General features: G+C 41.5%; 1 protein-coding gene across 1 annotated transcript in view; it reads left to right on the top strand.

Annotated features, from left to right (window-relative positions):
* Window positions 1-18,919, top strand: part of CBL (Cbl proto-oncogene) — a 295,087-nt gene that overhangs the window by 253,195 nt on the left and 22,973 nt on the right. Inside the window, exons 12-13 of the mRNA XM_085645920.1 lie at window positions 4,991-5,085; window positions 7,550-7,699. Coding sequence (XP_085502046.1) covers window positions 4,991-5,085; window positions 7,550-7,699 — 245 coding nt within the window. The remainder of the gene's footprint in view (window positions 1-4,990; window positions 5,086-7,549; window positions 7,700-18,919) is intronic.

Genomic DNA, 18,919 nt, shown 5'->3' on the forward strand with positions numbered 1-18,919 from the left:
CAGGCATCCATTGCCAAATTTGTGGGAGAATGCTGTTTGGATAGGTTGGTACAGGGTGTTTGCCTATGCTTTTCCATCGATTTCTCTCCTGCGATTGCCAAAACGAAGAGAACCCTGCAGGTTGATACTCCTAGCACCCGCCAAGCCAGTACTGTTTTTCAGATATGCTACAACTAGCACAGGAACCACCTACTCTGCTGGAGTCAAGACAGGATCTCTTATGCAGATGTTGAAGATGGATTCTTCACCACAACACAGTGTCTCAAATTAGTGACTTAGTTCCTGAGTACCATGAGTTTGGAAAATTAGATGTCCCGGAAGACTGTAACAATATCTTGGCACAGCCAGTGCTGTTATACAAAAGGGAAGTATATTGTGTAAGGTGAAAGATGTGTGTAGTGTCAGGCTTAAGTATTTCAGCCTATTCATGCACAGGCCCACCAAATACTTCAAATCTTCTGAAACTGGCAGTTAGGACCAAACCTACCTCAATCAGAGGTCACCTGTCAGACATCTCATATTTTAAAAGGGCATAATAATACCGAACCATCTATATGGTCCCACTGGATTGTGAAATAGTTTCTTAAGTGCTTATTCAGAGTTTTCACACTATTGAGAAATCCGCCAACAATTTAGCAACTAAATTCAGTGTTTTTTCAGTTGTCAAACTCATCTAAACCAATTCACAAATGAAGCCCAAAATGTTTAATCTCAAACTATATTTCTCATTCTCATAACATTGGCGAGGAGAGATCCAGGCCTTTACTGTCACAAAACCTTTCTTACAGTCTCAAAGGATCAAGCCATAATAAGAACTAACCTCAACAAGTTTCATCTGAACGATCTGTAATCCTGACAGTCTTCAAAATCTGACATCCGACTGAAAGTGCTCTGCATTCATTGGATGTCAGAAGATGTCTTTGGCTATCTAGATAGAATTAAGCAAATACAAAAATCACTGTAGACCTTGTAAAGGTTTCCCAGTGACAAAAAAGGGAATATCAAGATTGATAGCTGCTACAATAGCTTTTTGTCAACCAAAAGTAGGAAGAACTCTTACACAGTTGAAGCCCATTTTGATAGGTATTTGGCGACCTCATCTGTGCTCTGTGTATTAGTGGCACTAGTAGCCATTGGCTGAGCTGCAACATGGAGGAACAGACACCTTCACAATACAGTATTGCTCGGAAGCAGTTGCAGAGATGTGGTGGTGGGACAAGGCGGTTCTTCATCTTCTCAGATCTGGTGAGCCTGTCTATCTATACATTGATGGCGGGGAATGATTCAAGCGTGTGAATCTATGAAAGATACCAATGAGCAATAGTTGCAGGTAATTATTTTTTTACTTTCGCCACCAGATCCAAGATGCATTGCCCTAGAACATCCCACTTGGCTTTCCTCCCACAGTTTGTATAATTATTTTTTTTTTGCATGTGAAGTTGTAAAGTTTACTGCCCTACAAGGAGGACAGGTTTTATAGAAAAAAATGAGTAAGCTCCATTGACCCCTATTAGAAAGCAGCAGAAAGGCGTTTAAGTTGGAGGATGCCTGAAGTTTAAACTTTGCCTGTAAAGTTGGTTAACTTTGCTCCCCTTTGCGAAGGAATTTGTAGATCATGTTACGTATTCTAGATTTGTATCCATTGTTGTTCTGCCATCTACTGGTTCCATCTGGAAATCTGTGCTGTTTAACTTCTCCTTGTTGGGCTCCTCTTGATGTATAGGTTAAACCCACAGTGCCCTAGTACATAGTCTCCATCTTGTGAATTTTTCTTCCACTGTTGATCTGCATGGAGTATTGCCCTTTGAAGTTGATAAGCAGCAATATGATGAGAATGTGAGAAAGCAAAAGAAAATTTTCGATGAAATATACTTTTAAATCTGAGATTTTTTTTCGAATTCAGCTTTCACCAGAGGAAAGTCCAAGATTTCATGTTTCAGGGATGCATGTAATCTCTGGACCTCTTCTCCACCTTAAAAGGGCAGTGATAGCTAAAGCAGCATCATAAATTGCCACAGAAAGCTTCTCACAAAGTTGCATCCTTTGTCTCCCGAAGGACAATAAGTCTGAGGGATCTCAGGCATAAGAGCTTCAAATAATGGACCCTTCAGGTCTGGGAGAAACTGTGCTGGACAAACTGCATTACTGCACAGGCAAAACAGTTCTCCATGGAATAGATATGTATAATCAGATGATGAAGACTCTGGAGCAGCCTGGACCTGGAGCAGCTGATGTGGGAAAATTCTAGGGATACGATGCGAAAGATCGCACACCCATAGACATGGGGGTAACAACCAATGCCACAAAAAATATTAGACTCCAAAAACGTCTCGAGGGATATAGACTTTGGAAGATATTTTTTCGGGATGGTCACATCAGATCGCAAGACTAAGTCCACTTGTTCTGCCAAAACGCTTGACTGTTGAAGGATACCAGCCGTACCAGGATTTTGTTCCCTGGGTCGGCAAATTTTTGCAGGCCAAAAAATATTTGCTGCCCAGAATCTACGAATTTGCTTTATTTTTGTGATGGTCATAAAATGTGCTGGTTTCAAAAGTGCAGTTTGCCTGTGCTGTCACTGCTGGGGCTTGTGAGTTGGTAGAGTAGACATCAGCACCACGAGATTTCTGGTTCCAGAGAGAGCAAATTTCAGTTTGCTCTATGGCACCGGGGAACCTACTTTCCCCTGTGGTGCAGCAGGACAGCATTGAAGAGGGGTGGAGGGGTAACAGGAGTTTGTGGGGTCCAGGAGAGTCTCAAGGATGGGAGAAGGGCCAGACGGGTTGCACGAGCAAAGGAGCGTAGTAGACACGGTGGCAGTGGGGGCAGCACAGGAGTCTCGGAGCAGCAGAGGGGTGCTGGATGTTACCGGGCAAATGTCATCAGGACAGCTTCTGAGAGGTGGCCAGATGGTTTACAGGAGGAAAAGGGGCACAAGAGACATGACGTGGTGGGAAAAACAGAGGCGTCACAGGGCAGAAGGGGCTGTGGAAGGAAAGGGGGGAGACGAAGGGGAGAAGGGGCACGGTAGTCAAAGGGCTGCAGGAGAAGGGGGGCAGGGAAGACTCCGGGAAATGGTTGTGGGAGGACAACATGATGAAGAGAAGGGTTTTCAAAAACCCAGTCTCCTCATTGACCATCACAACGGGTATGTCACACTCAGGATGGTGTGTACAGATGAGAGAAGCACATTCACGATGGGTGGACACAAGAGGACACAGTAAGGCGCACAAATGTTGGAACTCAAGACGGTTTAATCAGCACTGAAGACATTACAGCAACTGGAGGCACAACTGTTTGTATAGAAACAGATTTACAACACAACAACTTTGTTAGAAGGTAATATATTACCTTCTAACACTAATCCAGGGAATCTAGAAGTGAGACCCTCAGGAGGATTCCATCAAAACAAATGCCTACTCCAAAACGACAATGCAGAGGTAAATGGACTACGTAGCCAAATGCGTTTGGAGCTAGTTCATATGATCTTCCTAAAGCGAGGTACCCCAATCATAGACCTTTTTGCAACCCAAGCAAATGAAAAATGCTAAAACTTGGCCTCCAGGGGAATGGGCTCGTAGCCAATTGGCATACATCTCCTTACGCTTTTTCATCGATACTTCTGATCCATTTATGATCAGCAGATGCAGAGAAACCAGAATGATACTAATATTAGTGGCACCATAATGGGTACAACAACTTGAACAGCCTAGCTTCATGACTCTTGAAGACTTAGAATTTGGTCACTTTAAGTTGCCACAAAGGTGTATAGAAGTGATGAGGGCATCAAGCAAACTAAACACTAGAAAGTATTCTTCTAGAAAATCCATATTGTTTGTGAGCTAGTGCTTACTTTGGGGTATAATTTGTGATTTAACAATTGTGACAATGTTGAAAACTTCAACTACTTATTGGATTGTGAACTTTCATATGCGTCACATAGAATGCACTTGTCAGCAAAAGTGGCATACAAAAAGGGAATAACATACAAGAGGCAGTAATCAAGTGAATTGTTTTAAGTGGCAAAGAGAATGTTCAATCTTGCTTAATTAGTACTCCAATGCGGATTTGTTGTGATTTTGATGTTCTGAGGATTGAAGACATAGTTTGAACTAGTATTTAACAATAAAGACCTCTTCTCAAATTTCACTCACGTCATTTCTTAGGGCGAGTTAGAAGTCGTGTTCAGGAAACTTACTGTGCAGGGATAAAGTGGTAACAACCCCCTGTATATCCATAAAGTCATGTCAGTTTTATATTGGCAAATCCGTTCACTTACCATCTTTCTTCAGCAACCAAACCTCCAGCAGAAAGCGCATTACAGAGTCTAGGTGTCAAAAGAGCAGTATGTATTATATTTAGGTAGGAAGATCAGAGGAAAATACATTAGTTCGTTTTAGCATCTGGGATTTACAAGCCAGCAAAACAATTTGCTTCCTTGAAGATTTTGAAAATGTAGGCAGGGGTTCATTCTAGTAGGCAATAGGGAAATACAGTTAAATACATTGTGAATGAGACCATAAAATTACAACCACATCTTCATCGGTTCACAAACTACTGTTGTGAATGAACAATCCAGCAGTGTGTAATAAGTATGTGAATGAATAGTTCAGCAATGCGGAATAAGTGACGCTGAAGGTATTAAACCATTCGCTACCAACCACACAGAATGGGGAGGTTTTTGCTCCCACTAGATGGCGTAATATGGCTCCACATTTAAATCTTCGATTGTTGCTCAAACTATTATACCAGTTAAGTAAAAACATTTTGTCATTTTTTTTTTCCCCACAGACCCCTTCAGTTTGCATAAGAGTTTGCCTCATTTAATTTTTTTTGTATCTTCCTAAACCTCACAAAGATTTTGAAGATTGTGATAGCTTACCTAACAAAGTTTACAACTCCTCAAGGCAAACATATTCATCTATAATAACACCCACTTATGGTTGTGCTTTCACCTGTTCTAACGTTGCGTTTTTTTTCTTTCCTCTAGAACATGAGCAGCACGCCATCCTTGGTTTCAGACATTGAGCATCCCAAAGTCAAACCTTCATCCTCAGCCAATGCCTTGTATGCTCTGGCTTCCAGGTACCTTAATCTCTGTTTTAGTTTATCTTTTTGATAGCTGTATGTTGTAATTGAAGTGGGAAGCGGGCATGTGCTGTGGCAAAGTTATTCTGTAGGACTAGATGTTCAGTTGAAATGTTAAGTTGAATGCTGATGAGATTAATTTGTAAGATAGCAATGAGCAGTGTTCCTTCTTACTCAACATGGACATATGGAGCCGCAGTTCTTTGAATTTTTAACGCTGCCGTCTTTTACCGCTGGACATTTAATGTAAATAAAATGGGCTTAACGAGGACCAGCCTGGAGACTGTGGTTAGTTTGCTGGTTTATGTATCATCCATAGGGTATGAGTTTGTTAAGGGGGGTTTCACACATTGTTGAATTTTTAACCCCAATTGTGCTTTGAATTTAGTAGCCCTCTCTGGCTAAACTTCTTATGACCTTTACGCCTGTCAGCTTTATGGTTTGACTAGAACATGGGTACTCACAAACGTTCCTCAGGGGCCGAAATGTACTGTCTGGTTTATCACTGGGGCTGCACATATGATCATGGGGGGAGGGGTGTGTAAGTGGGGTGATTTGGGGGCGAGGCTAAGTTGGGCTGGACATGCCCTGGTAGAGACTTTGGTGGGTAAATTGTACCACGTGGAGAGATACCATGCATGGAGTTTACAAAAGAACTTCTTTAAATAAACTGTTACAAAGATCGAGGGAATACTGCATTGTGAAACAAACATTTGCTTCCGTGCTCACAGGAAGCATCTGTCTTTTGCGTCACACCTAGATTTATGTAGTGCAACGTTAATTCACAAAGTGTGATGTTAAGAACCTACCATAGGTCCGTGTTCTCAATATTGGCATGTAGTTCAGGCTGCTCTTAATGCCAGTGTGGTCTTGACATTTCAAGTTTGTGCTCCTGCCCTATTACAACTTACTCTTTTGGTTTGACAGAGTTGAGGAAACTTAAATCTCCATGTTTCTGGTTTCTGTGCATGGATAGCTGGCTTTTTGGCTGTTACCAGCTCTGTAACAGCTTACTGTTAGATCATCATTGTAAGCCCGAGGTACACAATTTCAGAGGAAACCCTGCATCTGCTTTAATTTATGTTTTAACTTCATAGAGCTCTTTTCTTTTACACTCTTGTATCTAGTTCATATACAACTTATATGTAATCTTTCCTCACATTGGACCAAACATTTACTTTAAACTCCAAGAGTCCTGCACTTCTCCTAACAGCTCTACGGAAGGAACAAGTCCCCAGTAAACCTACTTAAACATATTGTCAGTTAACTTTTTCTCTGGAACATTTCTTACATGAGAATCTAGGTCCTGGCAATATTAGCCAAAGGGCACATACTCCTCCTTTCTAACCATAGGTGGACTGGAAACCAAAATCAGCCATTCAAAAACTGGTGAAACCAGCCCCATACTGCAGGAGGTCTCTGAGAATAGGCCTTGTGAGTATGATTGGGTGTTGGAAGGTCATTCTCTCTGAAAGCAGCTCCTTGCCGCCTATTGTGAGAATGCAATATGGCATTCAGGTCATGACGGTAACTACCCTTATTGATTATGATTGAAAATCGCTGAGCGTAGAGGACCAAGTACTGATTTTTGCTTGAATTGCTCATCTTCAGCTTTCCTGTCCTATGCCTTATCATTATGAGCATGGGAGGGAGAAGTCACCATGCATCAAGTGGGGATTAGGGAGCCAGTTATCATTGAAAGATAATCTTGGAAGGTATCCCTTGATTTCAACCATAAATTTCTTTGCAGAAACCACGAGCAATCTACACAAACGAACCATTGCAGAATTCCAAAGTTGGTCTACTTTTCAAAAATGTATAGCTTTTTTGATTTACGCAAGGCTTTCATAACTATTTCCTCAACAAATTGCGAGTATGTAGAAAACACAAACAAAAGGAAATCGATTATCATTTAGAAAAAGATAAAAACTGTAGTTCAATTATAGATTTTTTTCAAACTCTGCTTGCTCCTGAAAGCTGGGAAGATTATATTGGTGCAGCAAAACTTTTGTTAATTCCATATTTTGGGGGCAAACGTACGCTTTCCTGCACAGCACGTTTTTGCAAATTTCTTCAAACAAATCCAAAATGTTGCAGTATTTTTACTACATTCTCGATTCCTTCTAGGGGAATCCACAAATAAACCCATGGTACCTTTAGAATCGTCAATGTGGTGAAAAAGGAGCGCAAATTTGGTCTGAATATTTCTTTGGGGGAAAAAAGTTATAAAGTCCTGAGCACGAAGTGCAAGAATTTTATTTTTTTTATTTTTAAAGTGTTTAACACGGGGATGGGGCTGGGGTTGGGAGCCTCAACAGCTAAGGGTTTAATTTCGATTTTTCTTTGCTAAATGCTACTTGCTATCTGTAAACGCCATGCTGAATGTTTATGTTCACTTATGTCAAATGTTTCATCCTGACTGTCTCTTCTCTTACCAACACCACCTTCTCCTTCCACTCAGGCCACTTCCAGTGCCACAGCTGCAGGCTGGAGACCATTCAGATAGTGATGAGGATACAGAGTACATGTGTCCGTCATCTAGGCCTGTGGTGCCTTCGGTCCCAGTGGGACCGACTGCTGATACCATGAGACCTTCTAGTCCAGCAGTACGGTAAGATACCTTTTACTCAAAGCCGTCTTTAAAAAAGTAGATGGGTAAGTGAATTAATAAATGAGATCTGTAAATGGCTTATCTAATGGATGCTTCTTGATCAAATAGGACAAAGTAGTGTGGTTCAAAGAGGTGCACTTGCAGGGTTTCTGAAGGACAGGTGGTTTAACTGTTCAAATGTTGACGAAGACTACCTTTTTGAAGTCTGATTTTCTGAGATTCATTGAGTAGCCTGGTTTTGGTGGGTAGAGTTTAACTATTAAGGTGTTGGGGTCTAGAAGTTTACTCTGGTGATCAGGGTGAGTCGGTCTTGAGTTTTTTGCAAACAAAATGTGGCTGCTGCTTTGTCAACGTCTGACAGCAAAAGATATGTTTTCTGTAACCGACCTGGAGAGGATTAGCATTTACTAATCCAGCATAGATGGTATAGGGGCATCTTGACCAAAAAAAGCACTATTTATAGGTGTCTGAAATGTATACTAGAGTTTAAAGGTACACAAATTAATTCATAGCTCCCAATGGTTCCATCCTTTGCTCCTTTTCTTACACCATATTTATTCTGTCTCCTATCATGTTCCTTCCTGTACACTAAACTACAATTTCCTAATCTCTTGCTCCTTTTCTCTTTAAATGTCTGTCTTTTCCCGACCTTGTTTCTCCATCTGCCTGCATTTCTGTATTACCCTTCTTTGTTTTCTGTCAGTCACACTTGTATGATTTATCATCTGCCAGTCTTACCACTGACTAAAAGATATATGCATTCCTTATTTTATGTGTCCCTACTGCCAAGTGTTAGCATGCTAGGAAAAGATTTCGGGATGCTTGACTGGTTAACACAAGGCAGCTGATAAACCAACATTTCCGGTTTACAGTACTAAAGTCAAAAGGTTGTTGATTCGTTTTTAAGTCCCTCTGTGGATCACCTACTTGCTTTTTCATTGCTATTACTATTTCAGTAGTCTTGAACTTAGTGATTCTGAGATTGTTAATGTTAGATTTCTTCATATTTTAAGCCAGATTTGTTTTTAACATTCTTGTTTATTAAACCATTGCTGCTTACATCTTTCAGTATAGCACCATTACAGGGTGAAGTATGGTATGCAGTAAATCAGGGGATCCATCTATAAAAAGTACACATACAGAAAGGCATATAATAGAAAAAGGAGATTATCCACTTTAAGCTCTAAATTATATACCTGCACTCCCCTCCCCATTCCACCCATACCGGACCCTCATGGCTGAGTTCTAGACTGCACCCAAGCAGTCCATATCTTTACCCACCTCCGGGGGCAGCCTTTGCTTTGGTAAATAACTTTTTCAGCCTGTTGGCACCAATCCACATCTCGCTTCCAGTCTCCAATCTTTGGAGCCGCCACCGCCCCCAATATCCGCTCAACGTTCCTCTTTGTCACCACATCTACAAGTCTAAGCCATGGTTTAGTGTAGTTTAGCCAGTTTGTCTTCCCTGTCATTCGTATGTGCCATCATGCCTCCACTGGGACCTGTAGACCCATTACAGCTGACATCACTCGGGTGACTCCCGCCCAGTATGACTGAATTTTGGGACAAGTCCAAAGGCTATTAGACAAGCATTTACAATGCAATCGGTCTTGCCTTTGGCACCTAAGTATCTAGCAATGCAACTGATTATTGTAAGTACAGCAACAATTACAGTAAAAGCTGGAGCATGGTACTTGTTCTCACTGTGGAACCTCCATGTGACTGGGCTGCATTATCCATACAGTTAAACAGCTAGAGCCGCCAAAGTGGACGACTTGGAAGCTGAGGAACCAGGTTCGAATCTGGCGGGAGGCTCAAACATCCTGTGATTCTGGGCAAATCCTTTAATCTCCCTGTGCCTAGAAATTAATGTGTCCGCCTGTAATGCAACTGGTGCTCATCTAAAGCGCTCTGCATGGGTTTATAATTGCCCTTACTTAAAAGGGATCTAATTATAGTAGTGCACATGGCCCACAACCTCTCCCTAAACGCATGAAGAGAGCCCCTAGTAGTCCATAACTAAGGCTTCCGGTTTTCCGTTTTTACAGATAAATACAGACAGAAAACAATGTTTTTCCGGTCTGTATTTATTTTTAAAAGCAGAAAAATACTGAAAATCGTGCTTGTTGTGAGAGAGACTCAATTCTCTTTAAGGAATTCCAGGCAACAGCTGGGCAGATACACCGCATAGAGAGTTAAAAAAAAAAAAAGACAGGTTGAGATTTCCTTAAATACATCCATATGTTAACATATATTTGTAGTACAACGCTAATATATACCTGTGAGCATAGTGTGTTGTTATGCAGGGCTGCTTACTTCGCTAAATCGTGAAAAGCATCCATCTATGAGTGCACTGTTCAGCAGTTAAATCTATATGGAACTATACCATTTTATGGCTCCATTTATTCTCAAAATAAATATGGATAAATACCAATAAGATGGCCAAAAAGTAAATATGGATAAATACAAATGGAAATTAAAAATAAATAAATACTATAAAACCGGGAAACCTATGCATAACACACAATGATGGGCACGATTGCAGAGTCTGATGAGGGCCCCTGAATCTCTCATATATCACAGAAATTCACTGGGCCTGGGCCGATTGTGACTAATTGCCCCTAAATGGCTGTGGGGAGTTGGAGACCCCCCTGCGCTCTTGGCCACTGGATTCACGTCGGCCTTTGTAGTTTGCTCCCGCTCGATCTCTGCCGGGAGCCACACGGTTTGCCTTTTGCTATGTATGCTTTTAAAATGCTCAATTGTCAATGTCAATACAGCATACCTCGCAGCACATGCGCTGCCCAGGCTCAGCCTAAAAATATGGCTCCAGATGCTTATGTAGTAGCTGTAAGTTGATGCTATAATGAAATTGACACTTCTGTCAGAGACCAGATCCCTTTGGGCTCTTTTTAAGCATCCAAGAACACAATGCTATCCTTCATACACATTACTATCAAGCATACACTGTTTAACTAACCAACACCAAGTAGAAACCAAAACAATAATATAAAAATATACAGTATTCTTTATTATTCAGGATCCTAATAGGATCCAACATCTAAAAACATTTTTCGTCATGAAAAGCGTTAAAAAAAAATATACACATCAATTATTGCACTTCAAATAATCACACTAGTTAAAAATATATCTTTAAAATAATCTGGGAGCATATATCAATACAGTAGAGACATCAAAGACTTGTTAGTAAGTCTGATGTGAACTAGAAGAGAATCCTTAAAGGCATAGTGGGAGGATGCATTGGCGCCTATTTCCCTTCAACTGCAGGGCCTTGAGATAAAAAGCAGCCACTGCGAGTAGAGGAGAAGACAGTTTCCCTTACGTATACCAACGCTCTATTCTTTCGGGGAGGACACATCTGTGCCTATTTCCCCTAGACTGGTGGGCCTTGTGAGAAAAAAGCAGCCACCACTATTTGAGGAGGAGACAGTTCCCCTCATTTATACAGACGTTCTATTTTTTCGGATTGTGTTGGGAGACACTGAATTATAAAACATAAGCCTGAAGAAGGTGGTGAACCATACTAGACCACCGAAACGCGTCGCTATGTCGATTGAGCACTCAAGCTTCGCCGGGTTTGATTATAACAATAACACGATCAAGTGATCAACCTTGGCTATCAACTGTAAAAGATATGGACTTGGTGTGCCGGTTTGACTTAACAAGTCTTTGATGTCCCTACTGTTTTGATATATGCTTCCAGATTATTTTTAAGATATATTTTTAACTAGTGTGATTATTTGAAGTGCAATAATTGATGTGTATGTTTTATTAACGTTTTTCATTACTAAAAATGTTTTTAGATGTTGAATCCTATTAGGATCCTGAATAATAAAGAATACTGTATATTTTTATATTATTGTTTTGGTTTCTACTCGGTGTTGGTTAGTTAAACAGTGTATGCTTGATAGTAATGTGTATGAAGTAAAAGAAACAAGCATGGCTACTGAGTGGAAAGCTGCTCGTTGAAGGTCCACACGCACTGAGAACAGCTGAGGCATCTCGGGAACCTTGCTTTGATTTCTCGTGCGTTTAAACAGCTGATGGTCTTCGCGTAATCGCATGGTGATTGTCTGCTTACCTTTAGTGTAAGGTAAACCGGCTTCTGCTGTTGCACGGCTCTACAGCGAAGAATAGCTTCTAAATGAATATCGACTTCCTCTTGTTTATTTATTAAAGGAGACCGCGCCATCTAGTGGCCAGGATGGCCATTTTTGTTTTTTTAATTAAACGAAATGCCAACAGTGGCAGGTTGGCAAACGTCGTGGTTGTGGCAGTTTTCACACAGACCGGCAAAATAAAAGAAGCACGCCAAGTATTGCTTTCAGCGATTTGCACACTTTAAAGCTTCAGTGCACGTCATTAGAATGGCATTTTCAGTGCCCTGCACTCTTACGTCAGTGCAAGTTTCTTGTACAGACAGTTCATTCAGTTTCAGAAGGCACGGACAAATGGAGGCGGGAGGGGGGGAGAGGAGAAGGCACGGACAACGGGAGGGAAAGACGGAGGGTGGAGGTGGGAAAATGGCCCAACAACAATATTCATGTTAATGGCAGCGCCATTGTGCGCTGCAACTAACATGAATACTATCTCAAAGGCTCACATCAGCCCCGCAACAGCGCACTCTTACGAAAAGAAATGCAAAAAGTCAACCAACACGACGTGTGTTTTCAGAATCCTGAAAGCACACGTCGTGCTTTAGATTTGCTGCATTCATTTCCCTGATAGTGCGCGGCTGTGGGGCTGATGTGGACCTTTGAGATGGTATTCATGTTAAGTGCAGCGCCATTGTGCGCTGCCATTAATATGAATATTATGTCAAAGGCCCACATCAGCCCCGCAGCCGTGCACTATTAGGAAAATTAATGCAGCAAGTGAATGCGAGCCCTTCCTAACCCCACAGCCGGTAAGGGAGACACTTACCTGCCGCTCCCTCGTGTCACCATTGTCTCTTCCTGCCTCCCGCAACCTGGAAATGAACGTATTTCGCGCCGCTCGAGTTTTAAAAGCAGCAGCACGAGCGGTCTCGCAGGGATGTAGTGTGCGCGCTAAATCCAGGACACTGCGCGCTCCGGGTGACCATGGTGCGCGCACACCTTATTGTGAACAGTGCCTAGTCCTATTGAGGAGTACTCCTGTAGAAGCGGATTTCAGTCGCAGATGCTTCAACCAGGCGCGCAACACCCATTGGACTCACAGGGCTTCAGCCCCCCCAATCGTGTGTGGCAGCCCGGGATGAGACCGCTTCCCGGCGCGCACACAGCCGCACCCGAGCACTTCACAGGTCTTTAAAAGACCATTTGCATGTTAATGAGGCCTCGCTGTTGTTCACCCCTTCTAAGCCTATGGCTTAAAAGATTCAGCCCCCCCCCCCGACATTTTTTCTTAGCCCCCCCCCCCCCCCCCGAAATTTGGCTCTAGTTGCGCATCTGGCTTCAACCATCCTACCACCAACATTATACCTCTCAATACTGAATCTGCCTACAGCTTTCTATCAGATAAATTCTCCTCGACAAAGAGTCAACAGGCAATCTAAGGCCAAGACTCAAGACGTCAGTGTCTGGTAATGGTCATAGATATTTAATGCAGTCCTGTAGTGAGGAAGGTCTCTTATTTCGAGCAGTGGAAAAGATAACATCAGACCACTGAGTTCTGGATTTTATACGATTTACATACCATAGAGTTCGTCCAGAAACCTCCCCCAACTCTCCCATCCTAAAAATCCTATCGGCATCTTCGTGTTATTAGGAGATATCTCATCAACATTAAAGAAGGGGGATAAAACTGGTCTCCAGCTCCCAGCGAAATGTAGGTTTCTAGTCATGCTTTTTTCTGATCAAAATAAATCAGTCAAATGGCGACAAATCTTAGATCTAAATCAATAAAAAAATTCTCAAGAGGCAAACATTTTGCATGGTTCCTTTACAAGAAGTTCTCAGGCTCCTTCAAAAAAGGGTTACATGTCCACACTAGACCTACAGGATGAATATTCCACATTCTCATTCATACCAAGCATCGAAGACTTCTGAGATTTGATGTAACCAGTCTTCACTATCGATTCAAAGTCCTCCCATTTGGCCTCCCATCAGCCCCAATAGTATTTGTAAAGTTCATAGCCTCAGTGTTGCATGTCTCAAAGCAAGGATTCCAATTATTTCCATATCTTAACGATTAGCTAGTCACAAGAAATTAATTCACAGCTACAGAAACCTCTACAAAAGCCTGACTGAGGTGAACAAAATACTTCTTCATGCGTGTGTGCTAGAGTTTCTGCTGCACTGGCATGATTATTAAAAAAGTTAATAACTGCTGGTTCATTTAGATGAGTCTGAAGGCACTTTGAGGATCAAATGAGGTGCACGTCATACCCTGGATGTGAGAAGATGTCTAAGGTTCTATCTAGACAGGACTTGGCACAGAAAGTCTAATCAGTTTCTTTTAGCGCTTGGTCCTCTCCGAAAAGGACAGTCTTTATCAATGCAAAGTATAGCTCGCTGGTTTCAGCACCATAGTGTACTGTCATAATTAAGGTGGCCTCCCTTTACAGTTCAAGATATAATAAGTGTGTCCACATCAACTGCCTTGTTCGCTTGAGTGTCTTTTAAGGAAATTTGCAGGGCTGCATATTGAAGTAAAAGGGACACATTAAGTTAGTGCTACTGCCTGGACTTCTCATTGTGAGAATGTGAGAAGTTGGCCTGGCATATGATGTCCACTAATCAAAGTGGGCACCTTGCACCAGTCCAATCGACTCTTATGATGTATGAGGTCAAAGATAACCTTTAGAAAGTTATACTAGTGGTAGCTGTGGAGAGCAGCCTTCAGGCTTAGTCTTGAAAGAATGTAAAGCAGCTTGTTTTACCAGAATATCACCTCCTGAATTAATTAAATGAAAGGGGAACCACACAGTAGTTATATAAAAATATGTATTTATTATTATACCACTCTCTAGTATCCTCTACCCAAGGATAGAACACAAGGTACACAATATGAGATCAATAGAAAAGTTGTAAGTAGCACAATACACAGTGGGATCAAGGGGGAGACCAAACCATATACTAAAATAGTGGTATAACAACCCCGACTCTGGTCAAGACAAGGTCTGGAGCACGTAGAATCGTTGGGACCCCAAGGAACCACCAAGGTGAGTAGATGGACACCTCATTTGGGGTAGCAAGCACTATGTAAATGCAACCCCTTTTCCCTCCCTCTCAATCGAAATAACTGACTAATATCCACCACTCAAATTACTTTCATATTTCACTATACTAATTCACCGTTAATCCTTTATGGGTTCCGGAGTAGCGTGCTACTCGCCGAAAAAGCGTTTCAGCACTGCATTAGGGGTAACAAGCGCTATATATATATATATATATATATATATATATGCCAACCTCTGTCCCCCTTCTATCCCTCTGCTACCCTTCTCAATCCAAATAACCGACTAACCTATCCGGCACTCAAATTACTTTCATATTTCACTATACTAATTCAATACTAATCCTTTAGTGGGTTCCGGTGTAGCGTGCTACTCACCAAAAAAACACTTCAACACCCCAACAGGGGTAACGAGTGCTATATAAATGCAAATATTTTTCCCTCCTCTATCCTTCTCAATCCAAATAACTGATTAATATCCACCACTCAAAATACTTGCATATTTCACTATACTAATTCACCACTAATCCTTTATGGGTTCAGGAGTAGCGTGCTACTCGCCAAAAAGCTTCAACACCTTATCAGGGGTAACACGCGCTATATAAATGCAATTACAATACATATTTAAATAGTACTCTGATTGGCACACTTTCTGTTTGCAGTCGTCCGTGATGACGGCATCTGGCTTTTGATTGCAGTACACCCCTGTTACAGTTGCAGATCTTGACCCCTTGGCAGCCATTCAAGCAGATGTGACAGTTTGTTAGACAATGGAAATGTTATGTATTTCTTTGTAGAGGTCAGTGTGATGATCTCCATTAATTAAATTAATTTGGATTGATTCCTGTCCACAGAGCTCCTTTAGTTAAGTGTACAATCTGTTTGGATAGGGTTAATTAGAGGTTGTATGCCTTGATTTAATAAAGATATTTATATACCCCCAAAACGACTACTTCCGTAGCAGTGTCTTGGCACTAGAATTGGGAGAATATTTGGATCATATACCACAGAGCTCCACGAGAGAAACCCTAATGATTATTCTACCGGCAAAACCCAAACTAGACTGAGGCTAATAGCCTGGGTGAGTGAAGAGATGAGTTTTAATCCTCTTACTGAAATCCAAAAGATTTCCTTGGTAGCGAATTTCGTATATCAAGTCATTCCAAACTTTGACCATAGTGATGGCCAAGGGACGTCCTCCCAGCCATGCTTTCTTAAATCTCGAGAAGGTGAAGAAAATTCTAATGGTAGATCTTAGTTTCACTTGGGGGGGGCATACCAGGTGAAGAGAAATTTTAAATGTCTTCTTTTGGGTATTATACAGGGTTTTGTGTGATATGTACAATGACTTGAAGAATCATCTTCTAATGGACAGCCAGTGTAGTTACTAGAGCTGCCAAGAGATTCGATTTTTCGGTGGCCCTATAAAATCTCAAGAGCCGTATTTTGTAGCATCAATAGTTTATGAATTAGGTTATTTGGGGCCCTTACTAAAAGTGAATTACAGTACCGACCGGGCAATGATCATAACCTGTTCCGTAGCCTTTCTGGCCAACGTAGAAATGATCTTTCGAACGGCTTGTAAAAGCTTAAATCTGTGACAAATGGTTGGTACATGTTTTCCACGTTGAGGTCCTTATCTATGTAGATACCCACATTTATTGTAAATGACACTGAAGTAGGAAGGGCATCTAATAACATGGCCACCATTGTTGAGGACCAGTACATCTCAAGTCCAAAATCTACATCCTTTGTTGTCTTCTCATTTAGGACCAGGGAGTTTCAGCCATCCATTCGGCAACCTCATTAAGGAAGTTTTTTAGATTGGAAGCTGCCTCTGTCGCTTTTCCATCCAATTGAATAATTGAGTGTTTGTCTGCATATAGGAAGGAGGAGATGCCGAATGTGTCAATCTGATTAGCCAAAGGAACAACATAAAGATTGAAAAGGCTACTACGACTCAGCACTGAAATCTTGGAAACCCCATTGTAACGAGTTTAGGCGAAGATTGAAAATTCTTCAGCCTGACAGAGTGGTTTTGAAGCAATGAGGTAAACCAAATCCGCAACCTTTCCCCCGATCTTAATCTCTCTCATCCGTTGGAGCAGGATGGAGTGCCAGATGGTGTCAAAAGCTGCAGGTAGATATAGCAGACTCGGTGAACACAATCCACCCTTATCTTCGACTTGGTACTTACATTGGCTAGCAATCGTTTCGGTACCAAAGCCTTTCTGAAAACCTGATTGCACTCTGTAACAATTGGGTAGCCTCCAAGGAGGTGGAACTTGCTTATGTACTAAAGTTTCAGTTACTTTTGAATATGTTGGAAGCACACAGATTGATTAATAGTTCGATAGAATCTCAGGATCGAGAGAGAGTTTCTTTAGTAACGGAGTGACCATGGCCACCTTCCAACAGAAAGGCACACTCTAATTGAAGAATTGGATAGTCGTAAGTAAGGGGACTTAAATATACTTCACCGTTTTTAATTGCTGGATGGGTGCAATGTCAATTGGTGATGGCTATGACACGGCAAAGAGAATACCATCCACTTCTTTCTCGTCAACCGTATAAAGGAGTCCCATAAGGATCTCCTTAAAAGTGAGTTGGGCAAGATATCACTTCCTGACTGGCAGGGAAGTTGCCCCACTATGGTAAGAATGAGACATTTTGTTGCATTGTGCCTGTGTGGGAATTTTCAGATTTCGCTTTACTGCTGATCTCGCCAGATTCTATAAAATTGAAAAGCTTCTCGAGTGGGTTTTCTAGAGATTCAAATTTTCTTTTGCAGGAAATCTGCTTTTAATTTCTTTACTGCTCAATAGTACATCCTGAGAGTGCTTTTATATAACTGTTTGTCAGCTAGAGGATATTCCTTTCACCATTCTTTCGAGATTTTTATAGGTTTGCTACAGGGGTTTTATGATTGCGGTTGAACCATGGCTGTGATTGCGATAACCTTTTGGGCCTCCTCTTTTCAATTGGAACTAAACTGTCCAAAGAATTCATTATCCACTTATCGATAACCTGTGCGTGTCCACTAATCGATAACCAGTGCGTTTAGGATCATCTTATTTAAGTGGTGGGCAGTATTCACTCAATGAGCTAGCCCAGGTACAAGGGTTCATATTTTTCCACTCCGCATACAATTTCCATGGGAGTACTATTATGTTTAGTCTGATTGGTTAATATGTCAAGACATTTCAAAATGACCTGGCCAGGTAAGTGGGCTAATAACCTCATGCATTTACAGTGGGCCTGTGAAATTAAAATGAGGTCCAGCGTGTGACCTGCTTGATGCTTGGGGCCAGTTTTAAGACCGTCAAGACTTAAGCAGTCTAGCAAATGCAGTAAATGATTCCCTTCTTAATTCAGGGGATTGTCAATGTGAATATTGAAGTCTCCCAGAATTATGAATTTACTGTCCTTAGCCTTGCATGCCTTGATTGCTCAGAAAAGGTAGAAATACATTTTGAGGCTCGGCCTGGGAGACAATCTATCCGAATACATTACATTGAAATCTGGGTTGAGATGGATATATTGACCACTAATGTTTCTGCTTCCATGACAGGTAGAATTTCCAAAGTCTTAAACAGCACACTTTCTCTACAAATGCATGCTAAATCCCCTCCTTTCTTTCCTGTCCTGTCCTTGTGTATTATCCAACAGCCAGCGGGAACAGCCATGACAGTTCTACTGAGGTATCTTCCTGCAGCCATGTCTTCGTGGCAAATAAGCAATCTACCTTGGCTTCTCCTATTTAATTGTGTTTTTCTAAGTAATGTTTGGCTATAGAGTGTGTATTAATGAGAATTCCTTTAAGTCTGCTATTTAGTATAAAGAACCTGGCAGAGGTAAGAGTTGGTTGTGTTTTTCCCTTCCTGGTATCTAAAAAGGGATATCACACAAAAAACTCCTTCAACGCCGTGGTTGGTATCTTAACAGCATGATGTGTCTCTAATGGCTAGAAATGCAGTTCTCCTTACCTCAAATTGGAAATTGCTAGGGTCAAGGTGTGTAAAGGCACAAGCGCCCTAGCCT

The sequence above is a fragment of the Triturus cristatus genome, chromosome 3_1 (genome assembly GCF_964204655.1).
Source record: "Triturus cristatus chromosome 3_1, aTriCri1.1, whole genome shotgun sequence".
In the NCBI taxonomy this organism is placed as follows: Eukaryota; Metazoa; Chordata; class Amphibia; order Caudata; family Salamandridae; genus Triturus; species Triturus cristatus.